We start from the raw sequence: 21,174 nt of genomic DNA, 5'->3' as shown, positions 1-21,174 counted from the left end.
AGTGGATACTGTCAACACTTTCATAGTGATACATTAGGTTCATTAAAGGTAAATGGAAGCTTTTTAATAGAGGGAAACTACACAGTGATTAAGCTTTGGATACAGATTTCACAACTTAATAAAAGTTCTTCCATTAAGGTTTATGAATAAAATTGAGAGAAGGGAGATCCAGCTCACTTCAGGAAGTATGAAGTCCTGACCACATCTGCATGTTGTACATGTGTATTGAATGTGTGTGTGAAGAGATAGAGATATAGATAGATAGATAGATAGATAGATAGATAGATAAAGAGAGAGACATACAAACTCTCAGGCAGCTTAATCGTGTGTCTCTGCCATCACACCACTACAAACCCCGACTCGCACATCGAAAACAATGCACACTGGATTAGAAAGTGAAGCACACCCTAACCTTTCCACTTCAACTTATTTCACACACACAAAGACACACACTATGTAAGAAAGAAACACACACACACACACACACACACACACACACACACACACACACACACACACACCTTTTGTCTCCCAAAGGGCCTGACTTATGCATATAGCAAAGCTTGTCCTTGTGAAGCCATTTTAATCTCATGCACTGGGAGGTTTTAATCACATGGACTAACACTAGATGTGTGCGGATCAGACATGCCGGGTGATACACCTAGATATTATTATTTTACCTGGGGGAAATACTTCAACTCACTGTGCACCAAAGAGCAGAGCATAGGATTCTCTCTACTGTAGAGCTGCACCAGATGCATACACACAAAGTGGTTGCGGAGGTGTTTGTTGCCTGAACATGTTATTCTGCCAGAGCACTCTCCTCCCTGCAGTACAGGAAGGATAAGCCTCACTTTGACAAGTCTCACATGCACAGTGTTTATGTTGATGACACAGAGGAGCTAGTATTTTAGGATTTTAGGATTATCATTATCTGTTTCCCCTTTAGAGGAAATGAACAGGCAATCAGACAAGCTGAAACAATTGGACAGACAATTGGTGACACGTTGCACATTTTATCAATTTTTCACCATGAATGTGCCACAGTAGGTGTCATACCCTGTGAAAACACTTCTTTTGAAACATAGAAAATTGACGAGTGTGTGGATGTGTTGTGGTTGGTTTGAAACAGCCAAAAGTGGCCGTGTCTGTCTGGCTTTACACAATTCAATGCTTAGCACAGCGTGAAGGTATTTTTAGCCTTGCCGTTCTGGATCAGCATCTGGCTGTTCCTGGCTGGATGTAATAGAAGCCTGATCGGAAGCACACAGACACAGCTAGTTGTCACAGCTAGCTATGTCAGGTGTGACTGGTGTGATGTCATACTGATTATGCCTTATGTCACATGGGTGGGCATGGCAATGGCAGGGGTAATTATGTGACCTGGAGCGGGAGGGGGGTTTCCGGATGAGTCAAGGCTGATGTCAATGGTGTTATCCTGATATATCCGCTAACTAACTAACAGGAAGAAAGGAAGACCTGGGAAGAAACTGTGAGGCAGGAGGACGGAGGTTTCTTACATTATGGCATTGACATGGCGGTCCAAGCGAGGGGAGGTGCAGCCCAAAATTTCTCCTGGTGACAGAGGTCGACACTGTGGGACCAGCACATCATACTCTGGCTTTAGGGCTGAACTCACAGCCTGCAGCATGGAGGAAGGGAGAAGGAAAGACCGTTAGAGATTCACATTTTTGGCGAGCTCACCCTTTCCCTTGTTTTAGTGTAGCTCTGGGTTTGGAATGCCTGTCAAAAAGAGAGCTATGAGGTACAGTCTTAAAGTAACCCTTATATGCCATTCAAGACTTGTACATCTTGTACTAAGACCAGCAAAAAAGTGTAAGCCACATTTCTTCTTCTTTTGAATAAAAGAAGGGGAGTCATCAAATGCAGGAAAATGTTAATATAGTTATTGGATCAGTGGGCTACCTTTCTGTGTTCCAACTTGTTATATTAGAGGATCACATGTACAATACTCTTCATCAATTGTGAAATCCTCCTATTATTGTTCTGTATTTAAGGTCTCATGTTAGAGCTTATTTATGCTGTCATTTCCTGCTTTTTCTAGAGACGTGTCAGCATAAACATCTCGATGTGCCAAGCTTGAAAAGAGTGGCTGATGATCCAAGCCTTTTTGTGTTCTTTATGCCATTGCGTGTCTGTATTTGTGAGGGGGAAAAAGTGAGAACTTTTAACACAATTTTGTAACTTTTCTCCATTTGATGGCTGCCCTCCTTTTTTCTTGGTATTAAAGAATAGATAACAACAGAGAGAGAAGGCAATGACGCAAAGAATGAGAAAGGTCAAAGGTTACACTGAAAATGTGCCCCGGGAGTGATCCTGAATGGATCATGTTTAACTTTGATTCCCAATGTGGCCACTCATGGTTAAATGTATGGATTCATGATTCTGCTGAGCACTGACAAAGAAAATGTCGACCACGTGGCATGTCTTAAGAATTAATAACAATGTGAAAAGATGTAGATAAGAAGAATATCAACACATTAACAAGGGAAATAAATATTTTTCTGAAAACAGCACTGCAATACTCAAGTAAGGGCGCTGACACACACAGCCGATTATCGGCCGTCGGACCGTCTGGCGAGGTCGGTGACTCGACTCTGTTCGGTGTGTTCCGTGCCGTCGTCCGTCCGAGGAGCCGTCGGCCTTCATGTTGGCCGACCCGACATGTTCAGTCTTAGACAGGGCTGTCGGGACTCACCCAGAAATCCGCTCAAAATCTGTGACGAAAATCTTTTAAACTGACCTTTGTCGATCTGAAATGAAGACAGATTCAGCAACTGCATGGCCTATTTCTCGCTTAAAATGTTTTCAGAAACACATTTCGGTGAAGTATTTTAGTACAATATGAGATTGTATTCTGAACAAGCCGCCATGACAGTCTCGCTGTGAATTTCCGGAGAAAAAAGACCCACTAGACGCGTTCGTCCTATCAGCTGCCGGTTTTCATTTTCTGGGAAACAATACAGAGAAGCGCCACCTGCTGCTATGGAGACGTATTACGTTTTGCACACGCGCAGAGCGTACGCTCAAGTCGGCGTCGCCTCAGTGTGTTTTGAGGCATTTTTTTGGACCTCGGGGACCCGACTGATCAGTCCAACTGGCTTTTCTGCCGACGGTCGGCCATCTGGTTGGTGTGTAAGCACTTTAAGAAATCAAACTATCAAACACCTACCTTCATTTAAGCAAAGTGAGAAGATAAGAGAGCAAACAATTACAACAACAAAAGAAAGAGTTAGAGTGCTTGGAGTTGGAGTGATAAATTGAACGATTTAAGGCTCATTTAAGGCAGGGAATATGGGTGAACTCCCGCCCATACTGTGTGACCTCAACAGGCCTACACACTATAAGACATGAGTGAGATGGAGGCAGACATGCATACAATACACAACTACAAACACAGAGACATATGTGCACACATATAGCCTACACATGGATGCACTCAAACACCCCAACATAAAATATAACCCACATGGGCAGAGTGTGGTGTAAAAATAACAGTGGTTACATTAGTGAAGGCCCAAAGTGGTGTTGGAGCAACATAGCAAATGAAAGTAGCTAAATGCATTATAGAGAGGCAGCGAGTCTGAAAAAAAAAAAAAAAAAAAAAAAAATGTTCAAGCTTAATACTATAGCTGCTGCCACTGCTTATGTAAAGAGCAGAGCTGAGCACGACGCTGAACCGAGAGGCCTTCCGAGTTCATTCCACCTTTCAAATCCAAAATAACTGCTGTCGGATTTGACAAACCCACACTTGAACTGAGCTTGAGTGTGGAATGTGAGCTTGTTCATAAAAGCCAGGAACCGGATAAAGTATACTGTACAAATGCACAGAAGTATACATGCGTGTGTGTGTGTGTGAGTTCCTATACTGTACATACAAAAATACTTGGGTAAAACAGAAAATACACACAAGGATCATTCAGGTAAAGATACAGAACAACTCTACCTCGGCCGCCTCCCACTCACCCGCATATACACACAATCAGACAGACCCAGTGCTTAATCACCTGCAGGGCTGCAACGAACTGAATAGTGCTGACGAGTGCCAGAGATTGTCCAGGAGGGAAGTTGAACTTGACCGTGTCCAGGAAGTGTGCATTGTCCATCTGGATATCCACAAACACATACAGCATCTTAATACCTGCTGTGGAGTCTATGGGGACTGCAGGAAGACAAAAACAAAAGAAAGACAGATAAATAATTCACTCTGTTATGTCAGGTAAGCCTGCAGTGTATACACTATTGATGGTGGCTCAAACAGTAACACACAGCACATGGTCAGCGATACAGGAACACAGTACATGCACATATATAGATCTCAGTAGGCGTCCGTGTGATGGAACTGAAACTCATACAGCGTGAATCTTCAGCACATGCAGGAACTGATGCAAAAACCTCAATTATTTAGGGAAGGAGAGGGACACATGCAATTATTATTAATGCCATTCATTTTACAGGCCATTTACTACAAGCCCGGGCCTAAGAGAGGTAGCTAGAGATGTGGTGAGTTAGATGCTGAAAAAAAGTAGGCGAGAGTCCAAGTAAATGGGGGGAAAGGGCTCGGATAAGAAAGGAAAATTATCGTTTGCGTTGATCATCATAATTATTCTTCCTCTTGTGTTCAATTTAATTTGGAGATCAGTAACAAGGGGACTTCTTTTTGTTATGATTAAGCAAATGGCCCATTATGGTGCAAATGTTTTATGAGCGAGTGCAGCTTACTTGATGGCCTAGATTAAAGCAACATCGAGAGAGACATAGTGGAGCAAAGAACGGCAAGAAAGCAGAAAAGAAATTGTGAATAGAGATTGGGGGACAAGGAGAGACGGAAGATGTGTGAGATACACTTCTTTACAAAGGATTGAAGGCAGATGGGAGTGAGACCAGGAGCGAGGAACGGGAAATTCCAAAGAAAAGAGGCTGGAAAACAATAGCTGGAAATCTAATTTGGAGGTAGGGGTAGGCAATATACTAATGTACTGTATAAAGTCCAAAAGATAGAGCATGGAAGAGAGGAAAGGAAAAAGGAATAGGATACTCTGAGTGTGTGTGGGGGGGTGGGGGTGTTGTCAATTAACTGGCAAGAGAAGTGATGAAGGGCTCACATCTCAGCAGAGAGGGAAGGGAAGGAGATGGATAAGGATTTAGAAAAAGTGGGCTTGGCTGCAGGGCACATGTTGAGCGAGAAACCAATGAGTTAAATATATCATGAGACTAAAAAGGACTGGAGGAGTTGAGTAAAAATCCAGACTGAAACTAACAGCGGTCTGATGCTTGTTTATAGGCAATCCCAAAACATAAAGGGCAAAGAAAAGTGACATCGATCTGTGTTCACATTAGCATGCTAGCCTGAGAGCACTTAGACGCTGCAATTAGAGACACAGTCAATGAGATGGACAGGACTCACATGCCCCATCAGTGGTTTTACTCATCTATGTGTTCTAGCAATAAGGTCACTAAGCACAGCAGCTCATTGTAAACAAATACGCATGCCCATTTATAGCAAGTGGAACTAACAAAAGGTTTGATATAATGGTATACTGGCTTATTTACAAATGGCTTGTTTACAAATCAATATGTACTATCAGGTGCTTGTGGACAACTTCATAAATAATACAGTACAGCAATCATTTGGTGCCTTAATTGATCTATGACCAATTTGTGGCAGTACAACCTTAGACATTTGTCGTAAGCCTGAGATGGCCCTTGAGAAAACAGAGGGTAGTCATAATGGCAGTGTTCTGTGGGTGAAAAAAAGACTTGAGTCCCATAATTATTTGGCCTGTTATTTAAACCCAAGCGTCCTGCTGGTCCACTTCAATAACACTAGCTGAAACTAAAATTGGCACCTTGGGTAAGTTTTGTTTTGCTTTGCAAAGCTCTTCTAAAATGAGTCATGCCACCAAAATAGTGAGGATCTGCTTGTAATGTAGAAGAAGGTCCAGTATTACTAACAGCAATACCGGGCAGCTAGCCCGACATCTGAGAAAGTCTTCTAAGTCTAATTTTGTATATTTGCTTCCTGTCTCTCTTGCCAACACACTCTCACTTCCTTCTTATCTTGGTGTTTTTGGTTCAGACTTGTCAGATATTCAGTTATAAAAATGTTGTTTAAACATCAATAATGTTAAATAAATTCCCCATCCTTTATCTCAGCAAATGTCATTTTAACTTGAAAACATACAAGAACATGGTTTTATGATGTGGCCCATATTGCCCTGCACTAGACGGAGGTGCTGTTATGATGACAAAAGATGAGATGGCAACAGTATTCACAAAAGCAAATACAGCAGAGGAAATGAAAGAGGTGCAGGAGAGACAGGTTCTTGTAAGGGAAATTGTGTTTGATCATGTTGAATCCTGTATAATGTAACCTTTGAATGAAATTACCTTTGATCATACACATGTAATCATGTTAAACTTTCCTTGTGTTTGATCAGGCTGAATCCTCTACAATCTAACCTTTGATTAAACAAATATTGGCCTGATTGCATAAACTAAAGCCTTGTTTCCACCAAGGAGTCCAGTTCAGTTCAGTTAAGTTCACTACACATTAGAACAGTTATTTTTGCGTTTCCATTGTCAAAAGTTGTGGATGTTATCAATTGAACCGCTCCATTCCATCCTGTTGTATCGTTACCCCTCTGTTTTGATGTACCTACTATAGCACACTGATCGATACTAAAAGGTGGAGCTAGAAACATTGCAGTCCACGATTGGTGCAGACGTTCCTCTGCATCGTCGGTGAAGAGAAAATACAGAGAGCTGGATGGAGCGGTAAGGACTAAAAAGGTTTTTCAGCTTGTTTCAGCGCATGGCTATCCATGGCTATACATTGAAGAGTACCGTCTACTGTTGAAACGTAAAACAGATCTAGTGTTAGGTACTTGTCCGTACGGGTTATATGGCTTATATAGCATGCACAATAATTCAAATAGGTTGGACTTTAAGTTAATGTCTACATGAAGACTACATGAAGAGGAGGATGGACAAATATAGTGGACAAAAGTAAGTGGACAACCATAACCCGTAAATAAACAATAAAAACAGTTTTCTCATAATGAGATGGCTTGGCTATGAACCTTAAGACATACATGCTATCAAACATCTTTATCAACCACCTAGTAATATTAGGAAATACCTTAATTAACAAGTCTGTTAACATTTACCTAATGTTTAATATTGTATGATTAACTGTTAAGTGATGCTTATTACTGTAATAACTAATGTAAATAGCATCATACAAACCATTAAACAATGAATCAATCAATACCTTAGTTAACATTTAAACACTTTAGTTAGCAGTTATTTCCAGTTTAGGCTTATTAGTACATTAACTAATGTTAAAATAGACACCTTAGTTAACTGTAATTAACAATTAGTTAAGGCATTAACTAATAGTAAATAATGCATCAATTAATACCTTAGTTAACATGAAAAAACATGAACATTGTTTATAAATGTTTATTAGACAACTTATTTCAGTGGTTCCCAACCTTTTTTCCTTGGCGCCCCCCCTACTTATGTCTAAGAAAAGCTGAGCCCCCCCTCCTAAACCGAAGTTGAGGTAACTTTCCCTTACTTTCTTTTTTGATACAGAGGAGTTATCAGCACTTTTACGTTTCTCCGCCATGTTTCATTCATAAAATAGTGATGCCGTGGTGGCAGGAAAAACGAGGATGATAGCAGCTAGCAGCTGACCTGATGACAGCAAGGGTCCCAGGTTAAGAGGTCCCGGAGGTTTGGCCTACTAAGTAGCCTGCCTACAAGTTTAAGCGAGAACAAAAATATATAGTTTTTATACAGACTTTTGTATACATTATATATTCTAGTGTATTATCATAATTTCTTTAACATGTGCAAATATTTTTTTTTTTTACCTCAACCTCAAACCAGATAAAGACTTGCGCCCCCCCTGTAATCTTTGCCGCCCCCCTTAGGGGTCCCCGGACCCCAGGTTGGGAACCACTGCCTTATTTAACTGTAATTAATGGTTAATTAATGATTATTAATGCATTAAGTAATGCTAATAATGTACCCTTATTGTAAAGTGTTACCGAGATTTTTGGTCCCGTTCTTCGTTGTCAGAGTGTGATTATAAAATTGCCACAACATTCTCTATGAGTCAGTCAGAACACTGCCTTTCATCTCCTACAGGTATCTGACATCTTGGGCAACAGTGCAGATGATGTTCTCATGATTGAGTGATGAAGGTCAGGAACACATGCGCACTGACACCCTTACACACAGATTTTTCGAGAATCTCCTCCATCAATTAATATCTGATCTAACTTCACAACATACAACAAATTTATCTTTGGTGCCTTTATCTTTAGGTTATTCTGAGTGCAAATGAGAATGTGCACACATCTTATCTCTTTTGTAAACATACACGCATGCAATCACATAATTCTTCTACGATCATCAAATTATTTAAGTGCACACACACCACACACGCACAAATGCACCCAAAACAACACAGAGAAAGCGTTTCAGTGTATTAAAATTCTGTTGGTCATTTCTGGTATTTGGGAGAGGTGAGGTTGTTCTGGCAGCGATATATCAAAACTATTGATTTAGCATTTCCTCCCATGTCCTGCAAGAGACAGACAGCAGGGGCGAGGGTGAAGGTCCTCAAGAACTTCTTGGGGTTTTCAAAGGACACCACTAATGCATGTTCCCCATTGATCTGCTGGGTAAATGTGATGTCCAGGCTCCAAAGGTCTAATATGCCTCTATACTAGAGCTGGGTAGGCTGCACTAACTAGTTTTTTCCGTTGATCAATAGCTCTGTCTGTCGGTCTGTCTCTGACTTCTTCTTCATGCAGCCTACTTTCAGTAGGTGGGAGTCCTTGATGCTCGCCCACTTCACGTTCCTCTGTGTGGTATAGTCAAGCATGCAGAGTGACGGAGAGACAGACAAACATGCACACACACACAGGTAAAAAGACTCACTGAGACAACTGTGACCATAGTGAACCATGAAATCAGCTCCCAGGGCTCGGGCGGTGAAGTCGTCCACGCAGCAGGCCCCATACGTCACGTCCCCCATCACAATGGTATCGGCCTCTGTGAACCTGGAATGTACACACACACACACACACACACACACACACACACACACACACACACACACACACACACACACACAATAATCAGTGCAGCCACAGACCATAATGCACATCCAGTTGTTCGCTACCATAGCGATCAATAAAAAGCATGCCAGGCACAGGGTGATTATGAGAGAGCTGAATAAGATCAATCCCTATCCACTTGCTACAGATAGAGTACACTATATAGTATCTGACAGCACTGTCAGTCAATGACTGACTCGCAGCTTATCAGAGTGACACACTGCTATTCTTTTGCTCCTCATGACCGCCAGCCAAAGGCCTGAGTGCGGCACAAGCCGTCTGGTAGTTAAAGCCCTGCCAGATGAGGGTTAATAGGTCATCAGTCAGCCTGGCCACTGAAAGGAGGCTCCACAAAAGGAAGAAGCAGTCGGAGAGGAGGGCTAGGACTGGTACACATAAGCAGATTAGAGTTTGTAGGGGCCTTGGCTTGTCTATCTATGGCCTGGATTTACAGCACATCTGCCTGAGAAGGAGAAACAGCCTCAGCAACAGTTTTTGCAACATTAGAATAAACTATTCAGCCTAGATGCTTTATTCCACAAGTAGATTGCGAGAGCGTTGCACAGACCACGTGGGCCTCATGTTCCACTTTGCGCCGGTAATAATAATAAAAAAAAAAATGGCCTTATTGAGAGGAAAACTACCAAATTACACAGACATCTGTGGACCCAGATCTGTTAGAATGAATTGCCGATCACACTACAGAAAAATAAGCTCTTTCTTTTATTGCCCTTTATGGGCGAATAAAATGCTAAGTAAACCCATAACGGCTAAGTAAAATGAATAAAGGCTGAGACTAACAGGGAGGAAGTGCAAATGAATAAAAGCTTAAGGCATTGTAGGGGAGGAAAGATGGATAAAGAGGGGGTGGTTGTTGCCAGGTATTTGTGGCTTTATTTTGACAGATTTAGGCTGGACAGAAGGGGTAGAATAGAGATAAGACCGAGGACTTGGGGAGAAGAGGAAAGTGATAAACAGACATGGCTGCACACAGAATAGCATCTGCAGCAACCAGCAGACTCTTAGTAATGTGTCTCCTGCTGCCCAATCTTTCAACCCACATCCACTCTGTGTTTATTCCTCTCTGGCCCTCACAACGGGCTTCAGACAAAGTTTCAATTTAGCCTTTCCTCCCTCATTTTCTCTGATGTAATCTCTGGTTTTCACTCTCTCCGGGCTCCTCATCATCGTCCCCTAGTTTTCTATGTTATTTCACTCTCTTTAATTTTCTTCCTTCTCCTCTAATGGCTGATCTCAAGTGAAGGGCAGTGCAGGCCAGCTGAGCCCAGGAAAACAGACAGAGCAACTCATCTGCTAAATAAATATTTGCCTTCGAAGATTTTAATCAATTACCCTATCCCTTGTCAAGGTTTTTTGATGTTGTCGGTATGTGTCTCTTTCTACTGCGTACACGTGTGTATGCATCCGTTAGCAGAAGGGAAATTGTGGGTTACTAAAAATGATACAATCACACGGCTGGTTTGAGGTCTGTGGACCTGTGCACTAGTTTGCTAATTCACTGCAGTCCATTGTTCTTTCATCGCAGTACACGGACTTTGTTTGGAGTTGCATAAACATACATCAACCTTTCAGCTAAAAAAACACAGCCTGCCCACCCGAAAAACAGAGAGGCTTTTCCCTGCAATCCACTGCAGATCATGCAGAATCATCTACAATGCAAAACACAGCACTACAGAAAATGATTGTATCTAATCAGCCATCTATCTGCCAGAAATACCATTATCATGTTATCTCCATTGGCAGTGCAGTGCACATCTAGTTATTTCCAGATTGAGTACGCTGAAATTTCATGGTAATAAATGCTAAGAATCCGATTAAGAGGCCCATAAGAGACATGCGATGCTACTGGGACATTGCCAGAGTAATTACTGGGCAACGTATAGTCCCATATCTCACTGGAAGAGAGCAAAAGAGGTAAGATGGAATGAAAGAACTTTAGAAAGGAAACAACAGAATGGACTCTGATGAAGATGTAACTCTACATCGAAACGTTAGTCACTGTTTTGCACCTTAAGTAATAAAATTATCAAGTGAGAAGACATCTGTGTTGCACCGGCGATGTTTTGTCACTTTATACCGTTTTTGTCCAGCCTTGGTTGCACCGGATTGTTGAGGTCGGCAGAAGCGCAGAGAACTTCCTCTCTTTTTTATCAGAATGAAAAGTGCATCAGTGTTAATCCTATTTTTAACACGCTATCTCACACAAGACATACTATATGAATGGTGGGTACATACTGTATAGACGACAAATGTCCTCCAATGTCTCCTCATTTCCATTTATTCCTCTCTCCATCTCCTCAACTATCCATCCTTCTCTCCCTTCCTGCTTGCACTTGTCTCTAGTGTCAGTCACTTTCCCGTTTCCTTCAGTATATCAGCACTGGTTTTTGCCTCATCTCAGGGTACTCAGTTCAGCCATTCCAACTAAAATGTCATTAAGATCTAATTAAGATGTCAGAGAAGCTTGTGAACTCCCTAACAGCCCTTGTTAATTAGCTCTATAGCATACAGCTCAAAATGTGAGAAACTGCCCACTGATCTGAATCTTTGTTATAAAAACCACTGTGCTGGTGTGTGCAAACACAAATCTAGGAGTGCAATATACAAATGCAAACCTACCCCAGTATGAGTGTGCACACACACGACAATGGATTAAGTGCCAGCTGATTGTTTTACTGTTTATCAACAGGTTAAGTAGCTGATATGTTTAAAATAAATAGAATTTCATTCAGCACCATTATTGTCCTAGCCCGGCAGCATACGCATGAAAACAGATTTATCTTTCTGCTGCTGTCCTCTGGAGATGCTACACTTTTCTGACTTTGACAGGAATTTCTTCTGATGCCGGCATAAAAGAGGAACTTGTTGGCACCAGTGCCTTATGACGAGATGTTGCCGCAGACAAAGAGAATGAAAAACCTCTCCTGCCTCCGAATGCTCCTATTAGCATTCACAAAGCCATTCTGTCGCCGGTGACACTTATCTGTTGATGAATATGACTTGGCTGAATTTAATTAAAAGGATTCCACCATCTATTTTAATAACTGTTGATTTAAGGTTTTGCTGGGTTTTGAAGTGTGGGAAGTTGCAGGTAATTTTCACTCTGACACCCAGCTTTACTCTTGGGCCTATCAGTTTGAGAAAGCATTACAGTTTAAAAGGCTCTTACAAGTACATATATTTACAGTTTTTCTAAAAACTGTATGGAAAACCACAGTATGCTGTTCTTAAAATGTCCATATATCAGCTATATTCGGCTGGCTGAACAAACAAGGCTAGATGATGCATTTTACTGTATTGACTCTGGATTTTTCTGCATGCAAAATCCCAGTTGGAGCGCGTGTATGATGGTGGGGGGACATTTCTGCAACAGCAGATGTTTTTGATCTGTATTTATTCAAGTGGACTGACTGGAGTACAAGCACCGGTGCTTCACATTCATATATTTGTAAACATCCACACCTGGAAGGTGCGAAATACAATATTATCTCTCAATTTAAGTTGTGTTTCAGATAATCATGCGGTCATGCAGACAGAACTCTGTACAAGATGTACACAAATCAATGATATTCATATTCATTTGCAAAACACATTTACTGTGAAGTCGTAAAATCACTATATTTGATACTTTGATATTATGTTTTGAAGCAGTAGCCATGCAGTACATCAGCCATGTGCTGATAAAAAAGACCAAAGACTCACTGCCACAAAATGAAACTGTTGCAAACAAGTAATAAAAGCCACCATACCAAACTCCCCTCAAAACTCTTGCAATTTAACTGGCTGACAGAAAATTTTCTATATCTAGTTTGCCCTCTTGATAATTGTCATTGCACTCCATGCTAATTTGTTAATCAGTCTAACTGCTACCTATTGTATCTACAATACTGTTTTCTCAAACACCCATAATTTAGATTAAATGCTCCAGGAAAACACAAACACCATAGTCTGTATTAGGGCTGCAACTAACGATTATTTTCACTGTCGATTAATCTGTTGATTATTTTCTCGATTAATCGATTAGTTGTTTGATCTATAAAATGTCAGAAAATAGTGAACAATGTCGATCAGTGTTTCCCAAAGTCCAAGATGGCATCCTCAAATGTCTTCTTTTGTCCACAGCTCAAAGATATTCAGTTTACTGTCATAGAGGAGTCAAGAAACTAGAAAATATTCACATTATAATTATTACTTTTAAAACTAACTTTCTGTCATATCTGTTGAAACTGACCCTATGTTCCAGTAGAACTACATGAAGCAGGTCATTTAAAAAAAAATCCAGCTCATCTGGCACCACCTACACCCTGTAGTGTGATTTACAAAAATCCACCGCTCCCTGTTCAGATGCACCAATCAGGGCCGGGGGGGGGGGGGTAACTGCGTGTCAATCACTGCTCATGCACATGCATTTATTCTCCCTTGTGGGGGGAGGGGCTTAGGAGACGTTTTGGCCTTTAGCGGAAAGGGGGGAGGGACTGAGAAGTTGTCGATGTTCACATTTTTTGGCTAAGTCCTGGATCTTCACAATCCTACCTACCTTTAAGAAGCTGGTATCTGGAATTTTTTTCCATAAAAAAATTACTCAGACCGATTGATTATCAAAATAGCTGGCGATTAATTACAGATGACAACTAATCGATCAATCGGTTCATCTATGCAGCTTTGGTCAATATTCGAAACAGTGTAACACATCAATCATATCACTATTGCAATATTTGATTTTGTCAGTATTGCACAGCACTACAATGGGCATTATGATTGGGCTTAGGTTTCCTCTCCACTGTGCCAGAAAGTGGGATATGTGCCTTGCTCAAGGGCAAGGCAGAATTGGGAATGAAGGGGAAATGTTAAGACTTCCCTACCCCCATGATTGCCTACTGGTCTGCTAATGTAAAGGAAGCAGTGGTTAAAACAAAATAACAAGCTCTCATGACTCTATGATGCTTCACTACAGTGATGTGTGGAGTGCTCAAGCCCATTTTGAAGAACAAGCTCTCATAATCCGCATTAGTGCTGCTTGTAATGCATTTATACATTTGCTTGTTAAGTGTATGGATGGTCAACAAGCCTGACAAACAAAAAAAGGAGAAAAAAAACTGGCGACAATTGAACTTTTCACAGTAATGTGCCATCATCAGGTGGGCTTATCCAATTAGCAAAATGTCACGCTTTCTTATGCTGATGTGATTTAATTTGTTCACCGGTAACTTTGCTAGCCAAGTGAAAAATGGGTGAGAAAATGATAAATGAAATGAAAGTCTTGCAACGGTGAATATCACAGTACTTTTATGGTACCTAATGGTAATTTTCATGGAACTTAATGAGCATTTGTCATGTAATTAAGTCATTACAATTATGTAAAAGTATGGCAGGGAATACCAGCAACCAACCACATGTTGCTCTGGCAGCAGCTTGGTAGTTAGCACTATCATCTCACAAAATAGAGTTCAGGTTTTAGTTCAGCCAAAGCTCTTTGTACATTAAGTCTGCATGTTCTCCCGGTGGGTGGATGGATTGCCTCCAGGGGCACACATGGAAATGGATTTGTGACTCTAAATTGCCAAGCAGGATTGAGAATATGTTGACCCTGATGGATTGGAAATCTATCCAGACTGTTTCACTGCCTCTCATTGAGTACATGCTGGGATGGACTTCAGACTATCTCAGCATCCTGTAGATTGTACAGTATTTTTACAATACACAGTGCTACCATGTGTTTCTTTACATGTCAGGCCAACCTATTATGTCATTTGAGGTATTAGGAATCTACACTAAGATGTGTTTATATACAGTAAATTACACTTAAATGCATATAGGTTTTAATAAAATAAATAAGTAGTAGTAAGTAGTAAGAGAATATCCTGCAGAATACAGCCAGAGAGATCAAAATCTCTCCCATTTTATAATTGATCTGCAGCAGTTAATATGTAAGTTTACTTTGGCAGGCACACATTAGCATTAGATTAAGGCAATACCTAATAGTCATTGAAATGTATTATAATAAGGCATCTTAGTAAATTATACGGTAGATAACTAGCTAAAACTAGCTGTGTGTAAAGCACAGGGGCACGCATATATGCAACAGTATGGTTGGAGCTTTTATTTTACATTAATGATATTAACATACAGTGAGGAAAATAAGTATTTGAACACCCTGCTATTTTGCAAGTTCTCCCACTTAGAAATCATGGAGGGGTCTGAAATTGTCATCGTAGGTGCATGTCCACTGTGAGAGACATAATCTAAAAAAAAAAAAATCCAGAAATCACAATGTATGATTTTTTAACTATTTATTTGTATGATACAGCTGCAAATAAGTATTTGAACACCTGAGAAAATCAATGTTAATATTTGGTACAGTAGCCTTTGTTCGCAATTACAGAGGTCAAACGTTTCCTGTAGTTTTTCACCAGGTTTGCACACACTGCAGGAGGGATTTTGGCCCACTCCTCCACACAGATCTTCTCTAGATCAGTCAGGTTTCTGGGCTGTCGCTGAGAAACACGGAGTTTGAGCTCCTCCAAAGATTCTCTATTGGGTTTAGGTCTGGAGACTGGCTAGGCCACGCCAGAACCTTGATATGCTTCTTACAGAGCCACTCCTTGGTTATCCTGGCTGTGTGCTACGGGTCATTGTCATGTTGGAAGACCCAGCCTCGACCCATCTTCAATGCTCTAACTGAGGGAAGGAGGTTGTTCCCCAAAATCTCGCAATACATGGCCCCGGTCATCCTCTCCTTAATACAGTGCAGTCGCCCTGTCCCATGTGCAGAAAAACACCCCCAAAGCATGATGCTACCACCCCCATGCTTCACAGTAGTGATGGTGTTCTTGGGATGGTACTCATTCTTCTTCTTCCTCCAAACACGGTTAGTGGAATTATGACCAAAAAGTTCTATTTTGGTCTCATCTGACCACATGACTTTCTCCCATGACTCCTCTGGATCATCCAAATGGTCATTGGCAAACTTAAGACGGGCCTTGACATGCTGGTTTAAGCAGGGGAATCTTCTATGCCATGCATGAGTTCAAACCATGACGTCTTAGTGTATTACCAACAGTAACCTTGGAAACGGTGGTCCCAGCTCTTTTCAGGTCATTGACCAGCTCCTCCCGTGTAGTTCTGGGCTGATTTCTCACCTTTCTTAGGATCATTGAGACCCCACGAGGTGAGATCTTGCATGGAGCCCCAGTCTGAGGGAGATTGACAGTCATGTTTAGCTTCTTCCATTTTCTAATGATTGCTCCAACAGTGGACCTTTTTTCACTAAGCTGCTTGGCAATTTCCCCGTAGCCCTTTCCAGCCTTGTGGAGGTGTACAATTTTGTCTCTAGTGTCTTTGGACAGCTCTTTGGTCTTGGCCATGTTAGTAGTTGGATTCTTACTGATTGTATGGGGTGGACAGGTGTCTTTATGCAGCTAACGACCTCAAACAGGTTCATCTAATTTAGGATAATAAATGGAGTGGAGGTGGACATTTTAAAGGCAGACTAACAGGTCTTTGAGGGTCAGAATTCTAGCTGATAGACAGGTGTTCAAATACTTATTTGCAGCTGTATCATACAAATAAATAGTTAAAAAATCATACATTGTGATTTCTGGATTTTTTTTTTTAGATTATGTCTCTCACAGTGGACATGCACCTACGATGACAATTTCAGACCCCTCCATGATTTCTAAGTGGGAGAACTTGCAAAATAGCAGGGTGTTCAAATACTTATTTTCCTCACTGTATCAGTTTGGTAAACTTAATCGTTCACTTGAGAATAATATTTCCAACATCTTCTAACATTTGTCTGTTTTAAGATCACGTTGTTGCTAAGCTACAACCTTGCATGCACCTTTTTGTATTAATACAAAAATACATAAAAGTTCTTTCTAATTATCATCTGAAACCAATTATTGCCTAATTGATCGGAGCATCCTTATAATAATTGTGATAGTTTCTGCTGAGTTTTCTTATGAGTTGGTATTCCCAACTTTCTAAACCAATATTAATTTGTCTATTTATTTTTACTGTCTGTTTATTTTATCAATAAGCCAATACAAAGTTGTTGTGGCAACAGCATCAGGAAGGGCGTCTGGCGCGAAACCTAAGCCAAATCAAATATGCGGATGATAAAATCAGATTTCCATATACCAACTAGATGGAAACAGATGATGCGCTGTGACGACTCCTAATGGGAGCATCCGAAGGAAGAAGAATGTCGTCACTATGTATCATAATGTGCACTTCCTTTACTACTTAACTAAGCCCACATTTTGTCTTTATACTGTTTATAGGACCTAGTGGGACCTTAGACAGCTTCTCCTGGTGTGTTAGGGAGCACTCAGTGAGTATCTCAGCTCACTTTTGCTTTCACTCATTGTTACAGTATGATATGAAGACATGATCTTCCCAAATAAAGAGAATAGGATGTGCCAAACTTGAGTGGGCAAAGTTAATGCATTGTTATTCGTGATATAATGAGGAGTGTCAGAAGTTTCAAAAAGATCTAAAGTGTTGCTCGGATCCAGTTGGCTCTTCTTCAAAGAATTTCTACCTTCTCTGCCATTGCTCAAAACACAACAGATGTCTCAATGAAATGCATTTTAACTATGTTGATGGTGAATAGTTAGAGTAGCATAGATAATCTTAAGTTTCGTGAGAACTTCATTAACCAGTCCTTCCAGAAAAAGTTTTTTTGTGATTGTTGCGGGCAAAAATCCTTGATTATGCGGCACGTTTTTCTGAAGAAATGCGATGGAGTAAGCGGGATATTTATGCAATTTTATGCGATGAAATTGCGGGAACTTGCAAAAATTGCGGGAACTTGCAAAAATTGCGGGAACTTGCAAAAACTGCGGTTTCATCATGGCTTCATCGCGGGGTTTGCAGCTTTTCGATGATGTTCACATCGCGTAATTACGTCACTTCATAACGTTCCCATGGCAACAGGGGAAAATGGCTGCTCTTGTGTGAAGTAAACGCAACATTTTTCAACTTTCTGCTAAGATATATGTGACTTTTTTGCAACGAAAATGCGGGGATTATGAAATCATGCAAGCCCCGCATATTTTGCGTGGAAATCGGCAATTTATGCGGCGAAAGTGTGCCGTATTTGAAAAAAATGCGGCCCCCGCATAAATATGTGGACTTTGGCTGATTATGCATTGAATTATGCGATTGCATAATCACGTTTTTCGGGAGGGACTGATTAACTACTGTCCTTACTGGGGGCTCTAAGTAGAGTCATTTAATTCAGGTTGCAAAGTCCTTCAAATAGTACAAATCTAAGCTTCAAAATACAAACAATAGCTAGCTTGGTGAGGGAACATACATCTTATATCTAAGTAGATTTTCAATTACTAAAAGTGTATCCAATGTTGGCATTTGACACTGCTTTAACTTGACTTGTATTATGGTACTATAAATAATAAGGTAATAAAAGAACACAGAATTTAACACAAAGACATCACAGGAGTTTAAACATATTTCAAACATGCTGATTAATGTCAGAAAAAACAGTGCAGCTATATGCCATACCACACAGAAACAACTAGACGTACTTATACGACCTTTGTTTATGTGCAAACATTTGAATGGTGTGAATGAATCAATCATTGTGTTGCAGGAATATGTGCCTTGCAGTACACTCCACAGTAGGTTGTCTGTCCACACGACTGTGCTGCCAGTGATTTTTTTTAATATCTGAAGTCTAATAATAGCAGAGGTAGCAGACTGATCTCATAGGAAACAAAGTGACAAGCAGGTCAGCAAGGTGGGTACGGGTGCAGCAGCACTGCTCTTGCACAGTTGCCACTGCTACACCGTCAGCCAGACAGCTCAGATGAGCATATGGGGTGCGTTTGCATACCAATTCAAACCATGCACACATACACACACGGACACAAGCTCACCTTTCCCTGTACACAAATGTGTGAATTATTTCCTACATCTGGCAAAAGCTCATCTTTTATTCCATTACATTTCAGACGTCAGCCCCCAGCAGTGTGTCTGTGAGTGGGCTTGGCACAGGGCAGAGCACATTGGCCCAGGAAAAGAGGCTTCTCCCAAAGGTGGCAGGGTGACTCAGCAGAGAGAGAGAACTGTCATTATATCCTCCCTACATGAGTTCAGTTTAGGTAAATGAGGAAAAAAAAACATTAAATCACACAATAAGGAGCAAAATTAAAGGCCAGTGCAAGAGATAATGTTGAGTGGTAGATGATACAGAGGGAAAACAAGAGAACACGTGAGTTGAAAAACAGAACGGGAGAACACTAGAAGTGCTTTCTGAATGAGGCTGAGAGGGAAATATTGAAAAAGATGGGGACAGAGAAAGAGAGGAGAGAGGGGTGATAATGAGGAGGAGGAGGAGGATGCCGACTACGTAAGACAGATGAGCTGTTTGCTGCCGGGTTTGTAATATTAGCAAATCTGATATTGATAATCTGCTTTCTGCACATATAACATAGAAAATACCCTGACAAAGTGCTCCCCTCCAAAAATAAATTTGGCAAGGGGGACTGGGCAGGAGGATTAAATGACCTCCACTCCTTCTCTCGTTGTGTACATCTTCCACTCGATGTCTCTCCTTACTTATTTCACTATATTTCAATGTCATATTGACACAGGAATCCTGGGTTGCTTTTCATAGAGAACATTTGGAGACAAACCCCCTGTAAAATATGACTCTAACTGCAGTCATTGAACATCTGGCAGGAATGAGTAAATCGAGAGACATGAGGCAGCGAGTACAGGCTGATGCTTACACAGATTTTTTCAGTAATACTATTAGTAATCCTTTAACTCCCTGAAAAACAAGATCATTACTGCCATTTCTGTGAGTGTATCTAATATATTTGTCATGGCATGTATTCAAAAGCCTAAGCCATAGGTCATTATAGAAAGGCCTACAGCTTTATCGAGATAGAGCCCCAAACTGCACAGCATAGCATGCTTAAAAGAGCTGCAATCCAATTCACATAAACAAAACGTGCAAACAGTTATTACAAGTGACTGCTGTGCAGATTTTGCAAGGCTCAGCCTATAACCAGTAACAGATCAAATCTCTAAGGAGCTCTAAAAAAAAAACACAATATAGAAAACAAAATCTAGTTTGACACAGTGGTTATCAGATCTGTGAGGGTATCAAGGCAGCAGTCAGGATAAGGGACCAAAGAGGACAGATAATGGCGGTATTAAGTGCCATTGTGCCTCTACAAGAACAGAACACTTAAGCTTCCTTGAAGATGCTGTTGTTGGCTGGAACAATGTATTTGCCTATTTAGCCTTAATCATACAACATGGGGTCAAGGAAAGCCCACGTGTGAATACTGTTTTAGGGACTACTTTAAAAAGGTGAAGTCTGCAATTCTTAAATCAGCAAGAATCAAAGTTAAAGTGCTCATATTATGCTCATTTTCAGGTTCATAATTGTAAATAGAGGTTGTACCAGAATAGGTTTATGTGGTTTAATTTTCAGAAAACACCATATTTTTGTTGTACTGCACATTGCTGCAGCTCCTCTTTTCACCCTGTGTGTTGAGCTCTGTTTTAGCTACAGAGTGAGACATCTCACTTCTGTTCAATCTTTGATGGGAGTCAAAGTAAGTACTGCTAGCTTGTCAGTTGCAGAGCATGAGGGAGTGCCATGCTAGCAGCTAGGCGAGCATTATAACGTGTGTTACAAAGTGACGCACGTTGGTCACGGAAGTAAAGGCTGGTCTACAATAGAGCTGTTTGGAGCAGTTTGTGATCAGTGTTTTCTGTTGGAGATGGTAAGTCCCTTTGGGGTGGACTTTGGGCTTTTTCACTTTGTAAACATATAAAGTGCCCAAAACGATATATAACACAATAAAGGAAAGGGGAAAAGTCAAAAAGCACAATATGAGCGCCTTAAAGTTCTGAAAAAAAAGCCTCTGTTGTAAATTATGTAAGTGGCTATAATCAATGCATTTCTAACAACAATGGATCAAATTACTATGTGAAATTCAATGGGGATGGCTGACCTGGC

General features: G+C 40.8%; 1 protein-coding gene across 1 annotated transcript in view; it reads right to left on the bottom strand.

Moving 5' to 3' along the window:
• The window catches only part of dph1 (diphthamide biosynthesis 1), a 71,675-nt gene that overhangs the window by 21,400 nt on the left and 29,101 nt on the right, over positions 1-21,174 (bottom strand). Inside the window, exons 4-6 of the mRNA XM_031286979.2 lie at positions 8,977-9,098; positions 4,029-4,183; positions 1,521-1,642 (exon numbers count right to left, since the gene is read on the bottom strand). Of these exons, the coding sequence (XP_031142839.1) occupies positions 1,521-1,642; positions 4,029-4,183; positions 8,977-9,098 (399 nt within the window). The remainder of the gene's footprint in view (positions 1-1,520; positions 1,643-4,028; positions 4,184-8,976; positions 9,099-21,174) is intronic.

This window comes from Sander lucioperca, chromosome 5 (assembly GCF_008315115.2).
Source record: "Sander lucioperca isolate FBNREF2018 chromosome 5, SLUC_FBN_1.2, whole genome shotgun sequence".
Lineage (NCBI taxonomy): Eukaryota > Metazoa > Chordata > Actinopteri > Perciformes > Percidae > Sander > Sander lucioperca.
Note: the sequence above shows the minus strand (reverse complement) of the source record. Positions and strands in the feature narration are given on the sequence as shown.